The 14617-nt window shown below is 44.4% G+C and overlaps 1 protein-coding gene across 2 annotated transcripts in view; it reads left to right on the forward strand.

The window, feature by feature from the left end:
- The first annotated feature begins 444 nt into the window (after positions 1-444).
- The window catches only part of LOC143767475 (oocyte zinc finger protein XlCOF7.1-like), a 45168-nt gene continuing 30995 nt past the window's right edge, over positions 445-14617 (forward strand). The window contains exons 1-3 of one of the 2 annotated variants that reach the window (XM_077255849.1): positions 445-504; positions 1759-1836; positions 8983-9019. In XM_077255849.1, the coding sequence (XP_077111964.1) occupies positions 9017-9019 (3 nt within the window). In that variant the 5' untranslated portion in view covers positions 445-504; positions 1759-1836; positions 8983-9016. The remainder of the gene's footprint in view (positions 505-1758; positions 1837-8982; positions 9020-14617) is intronic. The other variant, XM_077255848.1, reaches the window with a different exon arrangement.

Here is a 14617-nt window from a genome sequence, read left to right on the forward strand (position 1 = left end):
ACACGCACGGCTCCCCTCCGTACACCTCGTACACACGGCTCTGCTCCGTACACCTCGTACACACGGCTCTGCTCCGTACACCTCGTACACACGGCTCCGCTCCGTACACCTCGTACACGCACGGCTCCGCTCCGTACACCTCGTACACGCACGGCTCCGCTCCGTACACCTCGTACACACACGGCTCTGCTCCGTACACCTCATACACACGGCTCTGCTCCGTACACCTCATACACACGGCTCCGCTCCGTACACCTCATACACACGGCTCCGCTCCGTACACCTCGTACACACACGGCTCTGCTACATCCACCCTGTAAACCCCTCCTGACCCCACACATAAACTTCCCCTCATCCAGCACCATGACAACCAGCACAGCAGAGTCCTGCATACACTGAGGCCCCTGATCATGTGACCCCTGACTCCTCCCCTCCTGTGACCTCATCCCAGGTCCTGTGCGCACAGAACAGCCATATATGTGGTGTGCGGCTCTGCAGGTGGAGGTAGGTGCTGGAGATTCCCCATTACTGGGCGGGGGCAGGGGGCAGTAACCCCTTCAGTGCTGAGACTATTTTGGTGATTTTTCATTGTTGCTTTCTAAGAATTACAGAATTTGTGTTCCATTTGCTCTAATAGATTTATACGAAATATACCAAATCTGAACGATAATAACATGGAAACACATTTTGCTCACACAGCACACTGCCCTTTTATTGGACCCTACACAGCATAATGTTCCCACAGTCAGGGCCGCCATCAGGGCATGACAGCTATGACTGGCGTATGGGGCCCGGTGAGCAGAGGGGGCCCGCATCGGGCCCCGTCTAATCTGCTCACCGGGCCCCCCCCCTGCAGGCGCTGGGGCACACTATTGACGTGCAGGCCTGTGCCCGCACGTCAATAGTTAACAGCCGCCGCCAGCCAGTCGGAGGCTGGCAGCTGACTTAAGCGGCCGCAGTAACACTTCGCCAGCGTCTGACGTCATTGTCAGCCGCCGGCGAGTGCGACGCGTCCTTCACCTGCGTGGAGGAAGTGAGGTTCCCCGCCGCAGGAGCGCACGGCCAGGTAAGAACTCGTTTTTTGTTTTTTTTTTAGAGCGGAGATCCCAGGGGGGAGGGGCCCGGGGCAGAACGCTGGACACGCTGGGGCCCGGGGCAGAACGCTGGACCCGCTGGGGCAGAAAGCTGAACACAGGGGCATTATGCTGGACACAGGGGCAGTATGCTGGACACAGGGGGCAGAGATGCTGGACACAGGGGGCAGAGATGCTGGACACAGGGGGCAGAGATGCTGGACACAGGGGGCAGAATGCTGGACACGGGGCAGAGATGCTGGACACGGGGTATGATGAAAGACATGGGGGCAGGATTGGAGACAGATCGTGCAGGAATCGGATCATGGGGCAGGATGGATATGATGGAGACAAATGGATCAGCATGGGGAGATCATATGGTGCAGAAAGGATACTCATGAGGGCAGGATGGGAGAACGTATGGCTGACGCCAGGAATGAGACACACGGGGGCCAGGATGGGGAATATTGTTACCATAGGGATTAATTTAGGGATATTATTACTGCAGTAATGTATTTATTTTATTTTTTGAATATACTGTTTTAAATGAGGGGGCGGTCCTGTTACTGTGTAGAGTGACACTATGTCGCCTCTTTTTCTTCATGTGGTGTAATGTAGAAGTTGGGAAAAATTAAGTTATGTGTTCTACAAGCGGAGCTCGAGATAACTCTGTTATTTCCTGCAGAGACGAGTCCTGGCTGGAGGACATGATGGCGGTCTGTGCTGGATGAAAGATGAAGGACTTCACCTAGAGACGTCATTGGTGAGTCAGTGTTACCTATACACTGACACTATACACTGTATACTATATACAGAGCTCCTGTGTATAATTTCACTAGTGATCACTGTATTATCTGTACACAGACACTGCATACTAAGTACAGATCTCCTGTGTATAATGGCACTTATGGTGATAGTATAGTATGGTGCTTTTTTTTATTACTGATCAGAATTGTAGTATTCAGTAACTATGTGGTGGTAATATGCGGTCTGGTCATGGTGTAGCGGTATTTGTTCTTTGTATGTGATATTATTCGATCACTGTGGTGGTAATATGTCATCTGGTCATGGTGTAGCGGTATTTGTTCTTTGTATGTGATATTATTGGTCATTTTAAAAATTGAAAAATAATAAGAATATACCTAAATTGTTTTGCATATTTTAACAAATATTTAGTAGGTTACAGCAGAGTAGTGCCCAGTCAAAAGTGTCTACCGTGTTATGGTGGCGGCTTACAAAATCTTTTGGCCAAAACAAAAGCTGCCGGCTATATGTGTGAGCTGGTGATGGGAACTGTTAGGGTACGTGTCCACGTTAAGTAAACGCTGCGTGTTTGACGCTGCGTGGGGCCACAGCGTCAAACACGCAGCGTCCAGATGTTCCAGCATGGTGAAGGGGATTTTATGAAATCCCGTCTCCACTATGCGTGGTAACACGCACCCGGCGGCCCTGCGACTCCGGACATGCGGCACGTCTTTTAAGATCGCAGCATGTCCGTGTTCCTTGCGGCAGCTGCGCCGCCGCAAGCTATAACACAGGGCCCTATGTGTGGGGTGCGATGATCCTGGATGTGTGCAATGAACACATCCGGCATCATCGCGTCACAGTAGTGGGTGGGGCTTAGCGCCGAGCGGGTTTGCCGCTCCGACGATACCGCCGGCCATCCTGAAGGTGGACACGTACCCTCAACGTGTGATTGGTGAGAAGTGGAGTTTTTCCAAGAGAGAGCGGTGGGACTGTGGACAGTTCGAGGGGTGGAGCGTGGAGGCGGGGCTGGGGTGGAGCCTGGGCGGAGTCTCAAGGGCGCCCCGAAAATTTTGCCAGTATGGGGCCCCCGAAATTTCTAGTGGCAGCCCTGCCCACAGTACTGCCATCTCCCCCCCCCCCCCATACAGTATAATGTTACTGTGAGCCGGGTCAGGATGCAGTTACAGTGGAACAGTGACAATTAAATATTTATTTTTAAAAGATTTTTAGAAAATTATATCCCACTGTCCAATAATAATTAAATATTGTGTGATATTTTTGTAGCGCAAAAAATATATATATAGTATATATCTAATTATAGTAAATCAATAATAAATACAATGATTGAAATATAATGCTTCACTTACAATATAATTATTCCCAATATGCCATAATAATATAAATTAATAATAAATATGAGTGATATTGATCAAAATATTAGGAACCACAGTGATTAATATAGCATTCGCTAATAGAAAAGTGCCACCGTGCAATATACCTTCCTAGCGCAAACAATCAAAAACATAATCACTTGCTAAAGAAGGACATACCCAGGTGTTGGACCAGTACAGCCCGACGCGCGTTTCGCCCTGGCTTTGACGAGGGAGACAAAGCCATGGCGAAACGCGCGTCGGGCTGTGCTGGTCCAACACCTGGGTATGTCCTTCTTTAGCAAGTGATTATGTTTTTGATTGTTTGCGCTAGGAATGTATATTGCACGGTGGCACTTTTCTATTAGCGAATGCTATATTAAAGAAGTTGTCCACTACAATAAAAAAATTTTTTTTCATAAATCTTGCTATTATGTGCCACTGAAAAGATCCACTGTCTTTATTTTAGCAATATTACCTTTTATCATGCTGTAGCAGCACATCTTCAGTGCTGGATCCAGCTCTCATGGGGTTAATCGACAACTTCCTTTCTCCTGAGTTATTGTGCTCTAATACTACAAGTTCCATGATGCTTTGCACTGCTACTAAGCCTGAACCTACCACACCCACTCCAAAACACACCCAAACCCCTCCCTCCTCTCCTCCCTCTATCGTCAAAAAGATTTGTGATGTCATTTCTGTCCAACCTCCCTTTTACATTTGTACAACCCACACTCCATTACACACAGATAGATAGATAGATAGATAGATAGATAGATAATAAATAGATAGATAGATAGATAGATAGATATGGGATGGATAGATAGATGAATACATACAGATATCTCTATATATCTATGTCTATCTCCATACATATGTCCATATCCATGTTTCTAAACCCCTTCACCCCTGGAGCTTTTTTGTTTTCGTTTATCGCTCCCCTTCTTTGCAGAGCCATAATTTTTCCATCAATATGGCCATGTGAGGGCTTATCTTTTGCGGGACAAGTTCTACTTTTGAACGACACCATTGGTTTTACCATGTCGTGTAACAGAAAATGTGAAAAAAAGTCAAAGTGCGATGAAATTGCAAAAAAAGTGCAAATCCCACACTTGTTTTTTGCTTGGCTTTTTTGCTAGGTTCACTAAATGCTAAGGCTGTGTGCACACGTTGTGGATTTGTTTGCAGATCCGCAGGGTTTTTTGCTGCACAGAATTGCATAAAATCCGAATTGTAGTGCTCAACCAATGTAAGTCTATGGGAGCCGCAGACTTGTGCACATGCTGCGGAAAAAGCTGCACCGAAACGCAGCTTTATTTTTCCGCAGCATGTCACTTCTTTTGTGCCGAACTGCAGCGTTTCGGCACCCATAGACTTTCATTGAGTCAGGCACATCCACAGCAAAACCCGCACATGTAAAAACGATCTGCAGTTTAGATGCGGATGTGGGTCCGAGAAACGCTGCAGTTCGGGAGGAGGGAAGTGTGTGGGTGGTGACGGTGTGCGTGTATGTGTGTGCGGACGGGGTCTGCGGGCTGTTCGGATGTGTGTGACGCTGTGTGGGACTTTTCAGGTGTGTGTAGGGTCTGCGGGCTGTTCGGATGTGTGCGGGACTGTTTGGATGTGTGCGGCACTGTGCAGGACTGTTCGGATGTGTGCGGGACTGTTCAGGTGTGTGCGGGGCTGTGCGGGGGGTCTTTTGGGGTGTGTGTGCAGGCATCATCCGATGGGACTACAAGTACGCAGCATCCAATCTGCAGCTAATTCGGATGTAATCCGGACAGTGGACACGCACCCTACACTATCCATACATCTATCAATAGATATATCTATGCAGATATATCTATAGATAGATATAGGACTAGATAGATGTATGCATCTATAGATCTATCTATATGTAGCTCTGTCTATCCATTTCATCTATCATCTATATGTCTATCTATCTGTGTGTAATTGAGTGTGGGTTGGACAAATGTAAAAGAGGAGGTTGGACAATAATGACATCACAAATCTTTTTTTTTGTTGTTCAATATTACATCTTTATTTAGCTTTCAAAAACGCACAAAAAACACGCAAAAACCGCACCCAAAAAATAAAAAAATGCATCAAAAGCACGTAAAAACTGCACCAAAAACTGCATCAAAAACTGCATCAAAACTGCACCAAAAACTCCATCAAAATTGCATCAAAAACGCATCAAAACCGCACCAAAAACTGCAGCAAAACTGCAGCAAAAACTGCATCAAAAACGCATCAAACCCGCACCAACAGCAGCATCAAAACCGCACCAAAAGCTGCATCAAAACCGCACCAAAAACTGCATCAAAACTGAACCAAATACTGCATCAAAACCGCACCAAATACTGCATCAAAACCGCACCAAATACTGCATCAAAACTGCACCAAAAACTGCATCAAAACTGAATCAAAACCATGCAAAAACCGCACCAAATACTGCAGCAAAAACTGAATCAAAACCGTGCAAAAACCACACCGAAAACCGCACCAAGAACTGCATCAAAACCACACAAAAAACCTGCAGCAAAACCACGCAAAAAACGTGAAAAAATGCATCCAAAACGCAGCTGCGTTTTCTGCAAGGAGATGCAGATTTTGTGCAGAAAATTCTGCACCCAAATCTGCAACGTGTTCACACAGCATAAAACTGACCTGCCATTATGACTCTCAAGGTCATTACGAGTTCATAGACACCAAACATGTCTAGGTTATTTTTTATCTAAGTGGTAGTAAAAAAAATTTCAAACCTTTGTAAAAAGAAATAAAATAATTGCGCCATTTTACGATACCCGTAGCGTCTATAGTTTCTGAGATATTGGGTCGGGTGAGGGCTAATATTTTGCGTGCCGAGCTGACGTTTTTAATGATACCACTTTTGTGCAGATATGTTCTTTTGATCGCCCATTATTGCATTTTAATGCAATGTCGCGGCGACCAATAAAACATAATTTTGGCTTTTGATTTTTTTTTTCTCGCTACGCCGTTTAGCGATCATGTACATTTTTTTTGTTGTATTGAAAACAGCTGACATGTTGCGGCTTTGAAGTGGGCTCACCGCCGAAGCCCACCTCAAAGCGTGGGGATACTGCCAGCTGACGTACTATTCCGTCAGCTGGCAGAAAGGGGTTAATGAACAATGTTTCAGTAAAAAAAAAAAAACGAAAAAAAAAAAAATGGCATGGGATCCCACAACATTTTCTGCGCCAGAGGGGGAAAGCCGACGGCCGGGGGCCAATATTTGTAGCCTGATATGAATATCAGCCCGCAGCTGTCTGCGTAGCCTTTACTGGCTATTAAAATAGGGGGACCTAAAATGACGTGGGGTCCCCCTATATTTTATAGCCAGAAAGGCTACGCAGACAGCTGTGGGCTGATATTCATGGCCTAGAGAGGGGCCATGGATATTGCCCCCCCCCCCCCCCCCCCCCGGCTACAAATAACAGTCCGCAGCCGCCCCAGAAATGGCGCATCTGTAAGATGCGCCAATTCCGGCACTTAGCCCCTCTCTTCCCACTCCCGTGTAGCGGTGGGATATGGGGTAATAAGGGGTTAATGTCACCTTGCTATTGTAAGGTGACATTAAGCCGGGTTAATAATGGAGAGGCGTCAATAAGACGCCTATCCATTATTAATCCTAGAGTAGTGAAAGAGTTAAAAAAAAAAAAAAAAAAAGACACAGCCAGAAAAAAAGTATTTTATTATTCTTAATTTAACCATACTTACCATACTTCAGCGCCTGCAAAAAACGTAAAATAATAAACCGTATACTACCTGTCCGCAGTAGTCCAATTAATAACTACACTGTGTTCCAAATTATAATGCACATAGAGTTTAGGAGTGATAAGGTTAGAATTTTTTTGTTTGTCATTTAAACTCATTGATGGTGATGTGTGTCAGGGCTCTTTATATCACTGAAAGCAATTGCAGATACCTGTGCACATTAGTTTGGCAGGTGTGTCCAAATAAAGGCAAGACTACTTAAGAAGGCTGTTCCACATTATTAAGCAGCCTTCATTTTTTGCCAAAATTGGAAAGAAAAAGGATGTGTCGGCTGCTGAGAAGCAACAAATTGTGGAGTATTTAGGTCAAGGCATGACTGCAATCAACATCGCCAAGACACTTCATCGTGATCATCGCACAATCAAGAAGTATGTAGCTGATTCCCAGCACACACGTGTGCGTGCTGATAAGGAAAAATTGAGGACTCTTTCCAACAGGCAATTGCATAAGGTTAAAAGAGCGGCTGCAAAGATGCCTTGTCATAGCAGCAGACAAGTTTTTGAAGCTGCTGGTGCCTCCAATGTCCCCAGGACAACAAGATGCAGGGTCCTTCAGAGGTTTGCAGCTGTGCGTAAGCCATCCTGTCGACCACCTTTATCCACTGCACACAAGCAGAAAGGGCTGCAGTGGGCCAAACGATACATGAAGACTGACTTCCAAACTGTTTTGTTCACCGATGAGTGCCGTGCAACGCTCGATGGTCCAGATAGATAGAGTGGAGGATGGACACCCCATGAAAACACGGCTAAGGCGCCAACAAGGAGGAGGTGGAGTAATGTTTTGGGCTGGAATCATGGGGAGAGAGATTGTCGGCCCCTTTATGATCCCTGAAGGGGTAAAGATGAACACCATAATCTATGTGGAGTTTCTAAAACAACACTTCCTGCCATGGTTCAAGAGGAAGAACTGTGCTTTCCGCAGCAAGATCATTTTCATGCATGATAATGCACCATCTGATGCTGCAAAAACACATCTGCATCTCTGGCTGCTATTAGCATAAAAGAGGATAAACTTATGGTGTGGCCACCATCTTTCCCTGACCTCAACCCCATTGAGAACCTCTGGAGCATCATCAAAAGGAGTGTCTATGATGGCGGGAGGCAGTTCACATCTAAACAACAGCTCTGGGAGGGTATTCTGTCCACATGCAAAACAATTGAAGCAGAAACCATCCAAAAACTGACAAATTCAATGGACGAGAGAGTTCAGAAGCTTCTTTTGAACAAGGGGTCCTACGTGCAAATGTAACATCACATAGAATAAAGTTTTCACTTGAAAACTGTTTGATTTCATTTTGTAATAAGCTGATAATGCTTATAACTTCACAATTGACCATTTTTTTGTTCAAAATAAAAAAAAAAAGGTTGAAAACTCTGCTGTGCATAATAATTTGGAACATGCATTTTGAGTGTTTATTGTTTTTTTTAAAAGATACTGTTTTCATAGGCAGTTTGTTCCAAAACATTGCAATTATACTAGAATAGTAGATGACTGGAAAATAACAATGACTGCAATTCAGATAGGTAATTTAGAGAAAATATGAGGAAATATTATTTGCATAATAATTTGGAACACAGTGTAGTGTCCCACGATGATCTCCCCTATAGAACAGTGACATCGGGTGATGTCACTGCTCTATAGGACCTTCAGTGTCACACTGACAGGAGACAATGGCTCCTGCAGTGCATCACTGAGATGTTACTATAGTTCACTGGTCTCACTTTATGGCAAAAAGCTGCATGGGAACTTTCTCACACAGCAATGCCAAAAGTGAGACTAGGGACTATTTTCTCCCAGGGGCGTAGGAATTCATTGTGAGGAATACATTGTGGAAGGATACCTTCCATCATTGTATTCCTGGAGCCCTTGGAGAGCGGTCGCATCAGCTCATGCTCCTGCTCTCCACGGGAGATCTTCGAGGGACACTCGTTTTAATTGAATTTCTGCGGATCAGGAAGTATATTGTTTGTTTATTATTTTAATATTTTTTACAGGTGACACTGGCTTCGGGAAACAAATTGACAAGTGATGGTGAGTATGTACTCTGTGTTATATGTACTGTATGTCTATATGTATGTTGTATGTATGTTCTGTATGTCTGTACTGTATGTAGCATGTCGCATGATGTTGCATGTCGCATGCTGCATGTCATCGCATGTGCATGTCGTCGCATGGTGCATGTCACATGATGTCACATGTTGCATGTTTGCGCATGTCGCCGCATGGTGCATGTCGCCGCATGGTGCATGTTGTCGCATGATGTCACATGTTGCATGTCGTCGCATGGTACATGATGTCGCATGGTGCATGTCGCATTCGTCGCATGGTACATGTAGTCACATGTTGCATGCTGCATGTCGCATGATGTCACATGTTGCATGCTGCATGTCATCGCATGGTGCATGTCGCATGTTGTCGCATGGTGCATGTTGCATGTCATCGCATGTTGCATGTCGTCGCATGTTGCATGTCATTGCATGGTGCAGGTCGTCACATGTAGCATGCTGCATGTCGCATGTTGCATGCCGCATGTCGTCGCATGGTACATGTCGTCGTATGTTGTCACATGTCGCATGTTGTCACATGTCGCATGCTGCATGTCACATGTCGCTTGGTGCATGTCGCATGTTGTCACATGTTGTATGTCGTCGCATGGTACATGTCGCCGCGTGGTGCATGTTGTCGCATGCTGCATGTCGCATGTTGTCAAATGTCGTAGCATGTTGCATGTCGTCGCATGCTGCATGTCGCATGTTGCGTGGTGCATGTTCTGTATGTGTGTTCTATGTATGTATGTACTGTATATGTGTGTGTGTTTTTTTTTTTTTTACATTTACAGTCCGGATGATGGGACTACTACTGTCCCATCATTGGCTAATGTGTCACTCACTGTCACTGAGACGCCGCCACCACCACCGCACAGCCCCGCAGACCCCCCCCGCACACTCCAGCATTCACCACGCAGACCCCCGCCGTCGCACCGGCCACCACCGCCGCATCGGCCGCCACCACGGCACCGGCCGCTGCCGACGCACTGGCCGCCAACGCACCGGCCACCGCCACGACACCAGAGTCTGGAAATTGACGTGACGTCGGCGGAAATAATCGGCAGCTGCAGCCTGGGGTCACGCGACCCGGACTCAGCCGCCAGCATAGCGCCGCTCACAGGCGAAAACGGCAACAGAAGGTATTTACACAATTCAGGGGGGATACATTGGGGGGTTAACTGAAAGTAGTGGACAACCCCTTTAATCACTGTTGTTCCTAATATTTTGATCAATATCACTCATATTTATTATTAATTTATGTTATATTATTATGGCATATTGGGAATAATTATATTTTAAGTGAAGCATTATATTTCAATCATTGTATTATTGATTTACTATAATTAGATATATACTATATATACATTTTTTGCTCTACAAAATTATCACACAATATTTAATTATTATTGGACAGTGGGATATAATTTTCTAAAAATCTTTTAAAAATAAATATTTAATTGTCACTGTTCCAATACCACTTGCTATTTTTTGTACTTACTTTATGTAATTTATTATATGTATGTAATTATTCATGCCCTAGTGCTGATTCCAGCATTTTTATTGCCACTTGGTGGCCTTTTTACCTTGTTAAATACATAAATGTTTTGTCATGATTTAACCCCTTCACCCCCAAGGGTGGTTTGCACGTTAATGACCAGGCCAATTTTTACAATTCTGACCACTGTCCCTTTATGAGGTTATAACTCTGGAACGCTTGAACGGATCCTGGTGATTCTGACAATGTTTTCTCGTGACATATTGTACTTCATGATAGTGGTAACATTTCTTTGATATTACCTGCGTTTATTTGTGAAAAAAATGGAAATTTCCAACTTTGAATTTTTATGCAATTAAATCACAGTGATATGTCATACAAAATACTTAAAGGGAACCTGTCACCCCGTTTTTTCCATATGAGATAAAAATACTGTTAAATAGGGCCTGAGCTGTGCATTACAATAGTGTATAGTTGATGCGAACTCTGCTTCAGGAAAATGGCCGCCGCGATCTCCATCTGCGCACGCGCGGCATCCCGCGGCCATTTTCCTGAAGCCCCGGGCAGCAGAGCGCTCAATCTGCGCATGCACGGCCACAGGAAGATGGCCGCCCCCACCGATCACCAGGGGAATATCGCAGATCGCGCTGTTTTCCCTCCCCTGTGCAGTGGATTCAGGACTTGGGCATGCGCAAACCACTACGCCACCAACGGAAAACTAAGCAAGATCTGGGGGAAGACACCACGCCCATTTGACCAGACCAGCCTGATTGACAGGCGAAAACGGCTACTTTGGTAACGTATTTCAGCAGCATAGGTGGGGAATCGGGGTCCACAAAATACACTATTGTAATGCACAGCTCAGGCCCTATTTAACAGTATTTTTATCTCATACGGAAAAAACGGGGTGACAGGTTCCCTTTAATAAGTAACATTTCCCATATGTCTACTTTACAACAGCACAATTTTGGAACCAAAATTTTTTTTTGTTAGAGAGTTATAAGGGTTAAAAGTTAACCAGCAATTTCTCATTTTTACAACACCATTTTTTTTTAGGGACCACATCTCATTTGAAGTCATTTTGAGGGGTCTATATGATAGAAAATACCCAAGTGTGACACCATTCTAGTTTATTAACCCTTCAGGTGTTTCACAGGAATTTTTGGAATGTTTAAATAAAAATTAACATTTAACTTTTTTTAACACAAAATTTACTTCAGCTCCAATTTGTTTTATTTTACCAACGGTAACAGGAGAAAATGGACCAAAAGATGTTGTACAATTTGTCCTGAGTACGCCGATACCCCATATGTGGGGGTAAACCACTGTTTGGGCGCATGACAGAGCTCGGAAGCGAAGGAGCGCCATTTGACTTTTCAATGCAAAATTGACTGGAATTGAGATGGGACGCCATGTTGCGTTTGGAGAGCCCCTGATGTGCCTAAACATTGAAACCCCCACAAATGACACCATTTTGGAGAGTAGACCCCCCTAAGGAACTTATCTAGAGGTGTGGTGAGCACTTTGACCCACCAAGTGCTTCACAGAAGTTTATAATGCAGAGCTGTGAAAATAAAAAAAAAATTTTTTCCCACAAAAATTATTTTTTATCCCCCAGTTTTGTATTTTCCCGAGGGTAACAGGGGAAATTGGACCCCAAAAGTTGTTGTCCAATTTGTCCTGAGTATGCTGATACCCCATATGTGGGGGGGAACCACCGTTTGGGCGCATGGGAGGGCTCGGAAGTGATGGAGCGCCATTTGGAATGCAGACTTAGATGGAATGGTCTGCAGGCATCACATTGCGTTTGCAGAGCCCCTAATGTACCTAAACAGTAGAAACCCCCCATAAGTGACCCAATATTGGAAACTAGACCCCCAAAGGAACTTATCTAGTTGTGTTTTGAGAACTTTGAACCCCAAAGTGTTTCACTACAGTTTATAACGCAGAGCCGTGAAAATAAAAAAAAAAACATTTTCCCCCCAAAATTATTTTTTATCCCCCAGTTTTGTATTTTCCCAAGGGTAACAGGAGAAATTGGACCCCAAAAGTTGTTGTCCAATTTGTCTTGAGTACGCTGATACCCCATATGTGGGGGGGAACCACCGTTTGGGCGCATGGGAGGGCTCGGAAGGGATGGAGCGCCATTTGGAATGCAGACTTAGATGGAATGGTCTGCAGGCGTCACATTGCATTTGCAGAGCCCCTAATGTACCTAAACAGTAGAAACCCCCCACAAGTGGCACATTTGGGAAAGTAGACCCCCTAAGGAACTCATCTAGATGTGTTGTGAGAGCTTTGAACCCCCAAGTGTTTCACTACAGTTCTACAGTTTATAACGCAGAGCCATGCAAATAAAATTTTTTTTTTTTACACAAAAATTATTTTTTAGCCCCCAGTTTTGTATTTTCCCAAGGGTAACAGGAGAAATTCGACCCCAAAAGTTGTTCTCCAATGTGTTCCGAGTACGCTGATACACCATATGTTGGGGTAAACCCGTTTGGGCGCACGGGAGAGCTCGGAAGGGAAGGAGCACTGTTTTACTTTTTCAACGCAGAATTGGCTGGAATTGAGATCGGACGCCATGTCGCGTTTGGAGAGCCCCTGATGTGCCTAAACAGTGGAAACCCCTCAATTATAACTGAAACCCTAATCCAAACATACCCCTAACCCTAATCCCAATGGTAACCCTAACCACACCTCTAACCCAGACACACCCCTAACCCTAATCCCAACCCTATTCCCAACCGTAAATGTAATCCAAACCCTAACTTTAGCCCCAACCCTAACCCTAATTTTAGCCCCAACCCTAACTGTAGCCTTAACCCTAGCCCCAACCCTAGCCCCAACCCTAGCCCTAACCCTAGCCCTAACCCTAACCCTAGCCCTAACCCTAACCCTAATGGGAAAATGGAAATAAATACATTTTTAAAAATTTTTTAATTTTTCCCTAACTAAGCGGGTGATGAAGGGGGATTTGATTTACTTTTATAGCGGGTTTTTAGCAGATTTTTTATGATTGGCAGCTGTCACACACTGAAAGACGCTTTTTATTGCAAAAAATATTTTTTGCGTTACCACATTTTGAGAGCTATAATTTTTCCATATTTGAGTCCACAGAGTCATGTGAGGTCTTGTTTTTTGCGGGACGAGTTGACGTTTTTATTGGTAACATGTTCGGGCACGTGACATTTTTTGATCGCTTTTTATTCCGATTTTTGTGAGGCACAATGACCAAAAACCAACTATTCATGAATTTCTTTTGGGGGAGGCGTTTATACCGTTCCGCATTTGGTAAAATTGATAAAGCAGTTTTATTCTTCGGGTCAGTACGATTGCAGCCAAACCTCATTTATATCATTTTTTTATGTTTGGCGCTTTTATACGATAAAAACTATTTTATAGAAAAAATAATTATTTTGTCATCGCTTTATTCTGAGGACTATAACTTTTTTACTTTTTCGCTGATGATGCTGTATGGCAGCTCGTTTTTTGCGGGACAAGATGATGTTTTCAGCGGTACCATGGTTATTTATATCCGTCTTTTTGATCGCGTGTTATTCCACTTTTTGTTTGGCGGTATGAGAATAAAGCGTTGTTTTTTGCCTCGTTTTTTTTTTTTTTTTTTTTTTTTACGTTGTTTAGTGAAGGGGGTAACTAGTGATATAGTTTTATAGGTGGGGCCGTTACGGACGCGGCGATACTAAATATGTGTACTTTTATTGTGTGATTTTTTTTTTATTATTTAGATAAAGAAATGTATTTATGGGAATAATTTTTTTTTTTTCTTTATTTAGGATTTTTTTTTTAATTTTTTTTTACACATGTGGACATTTTTTTTTAAACTTTTTTACTTTGTCCCGGGGGGGGGGGACATCACAGATTGCTGATCTGACAGTTTGCACAGCACTCCAGTGCTGCAGGCTTACCAGAGCCTGGTCTGCACCCGGAAGTAATCCCTGCAGGACCCGGATGCTGCCCCGCGGCCATTTTGGATCCGGGGCCTGCAGGGATAGGAGGTAAGAGACCATCGCAACAACGCGATCACACCGCGTTGCTCCGGGGGTCTCAGGGAAGCCCGCAAAG

Source organism: Ranitomeya variabilis, chromosome 4 (genome assembly GCF_051348905.1).
Source record: "Ranitomeya variabilis isolate aRanVar5 chromosome 4, aRanVar5.hap1, whole genome shotgun sequence".
In the NCBI taxonomy this organism is placed as follows: domain Eukaryota; kingdom Metazoa; phylum Chordata; class Amphibia; order Anura; family Dendrobatidae; genus Ranitomeya; species Ranitomeya variabilis.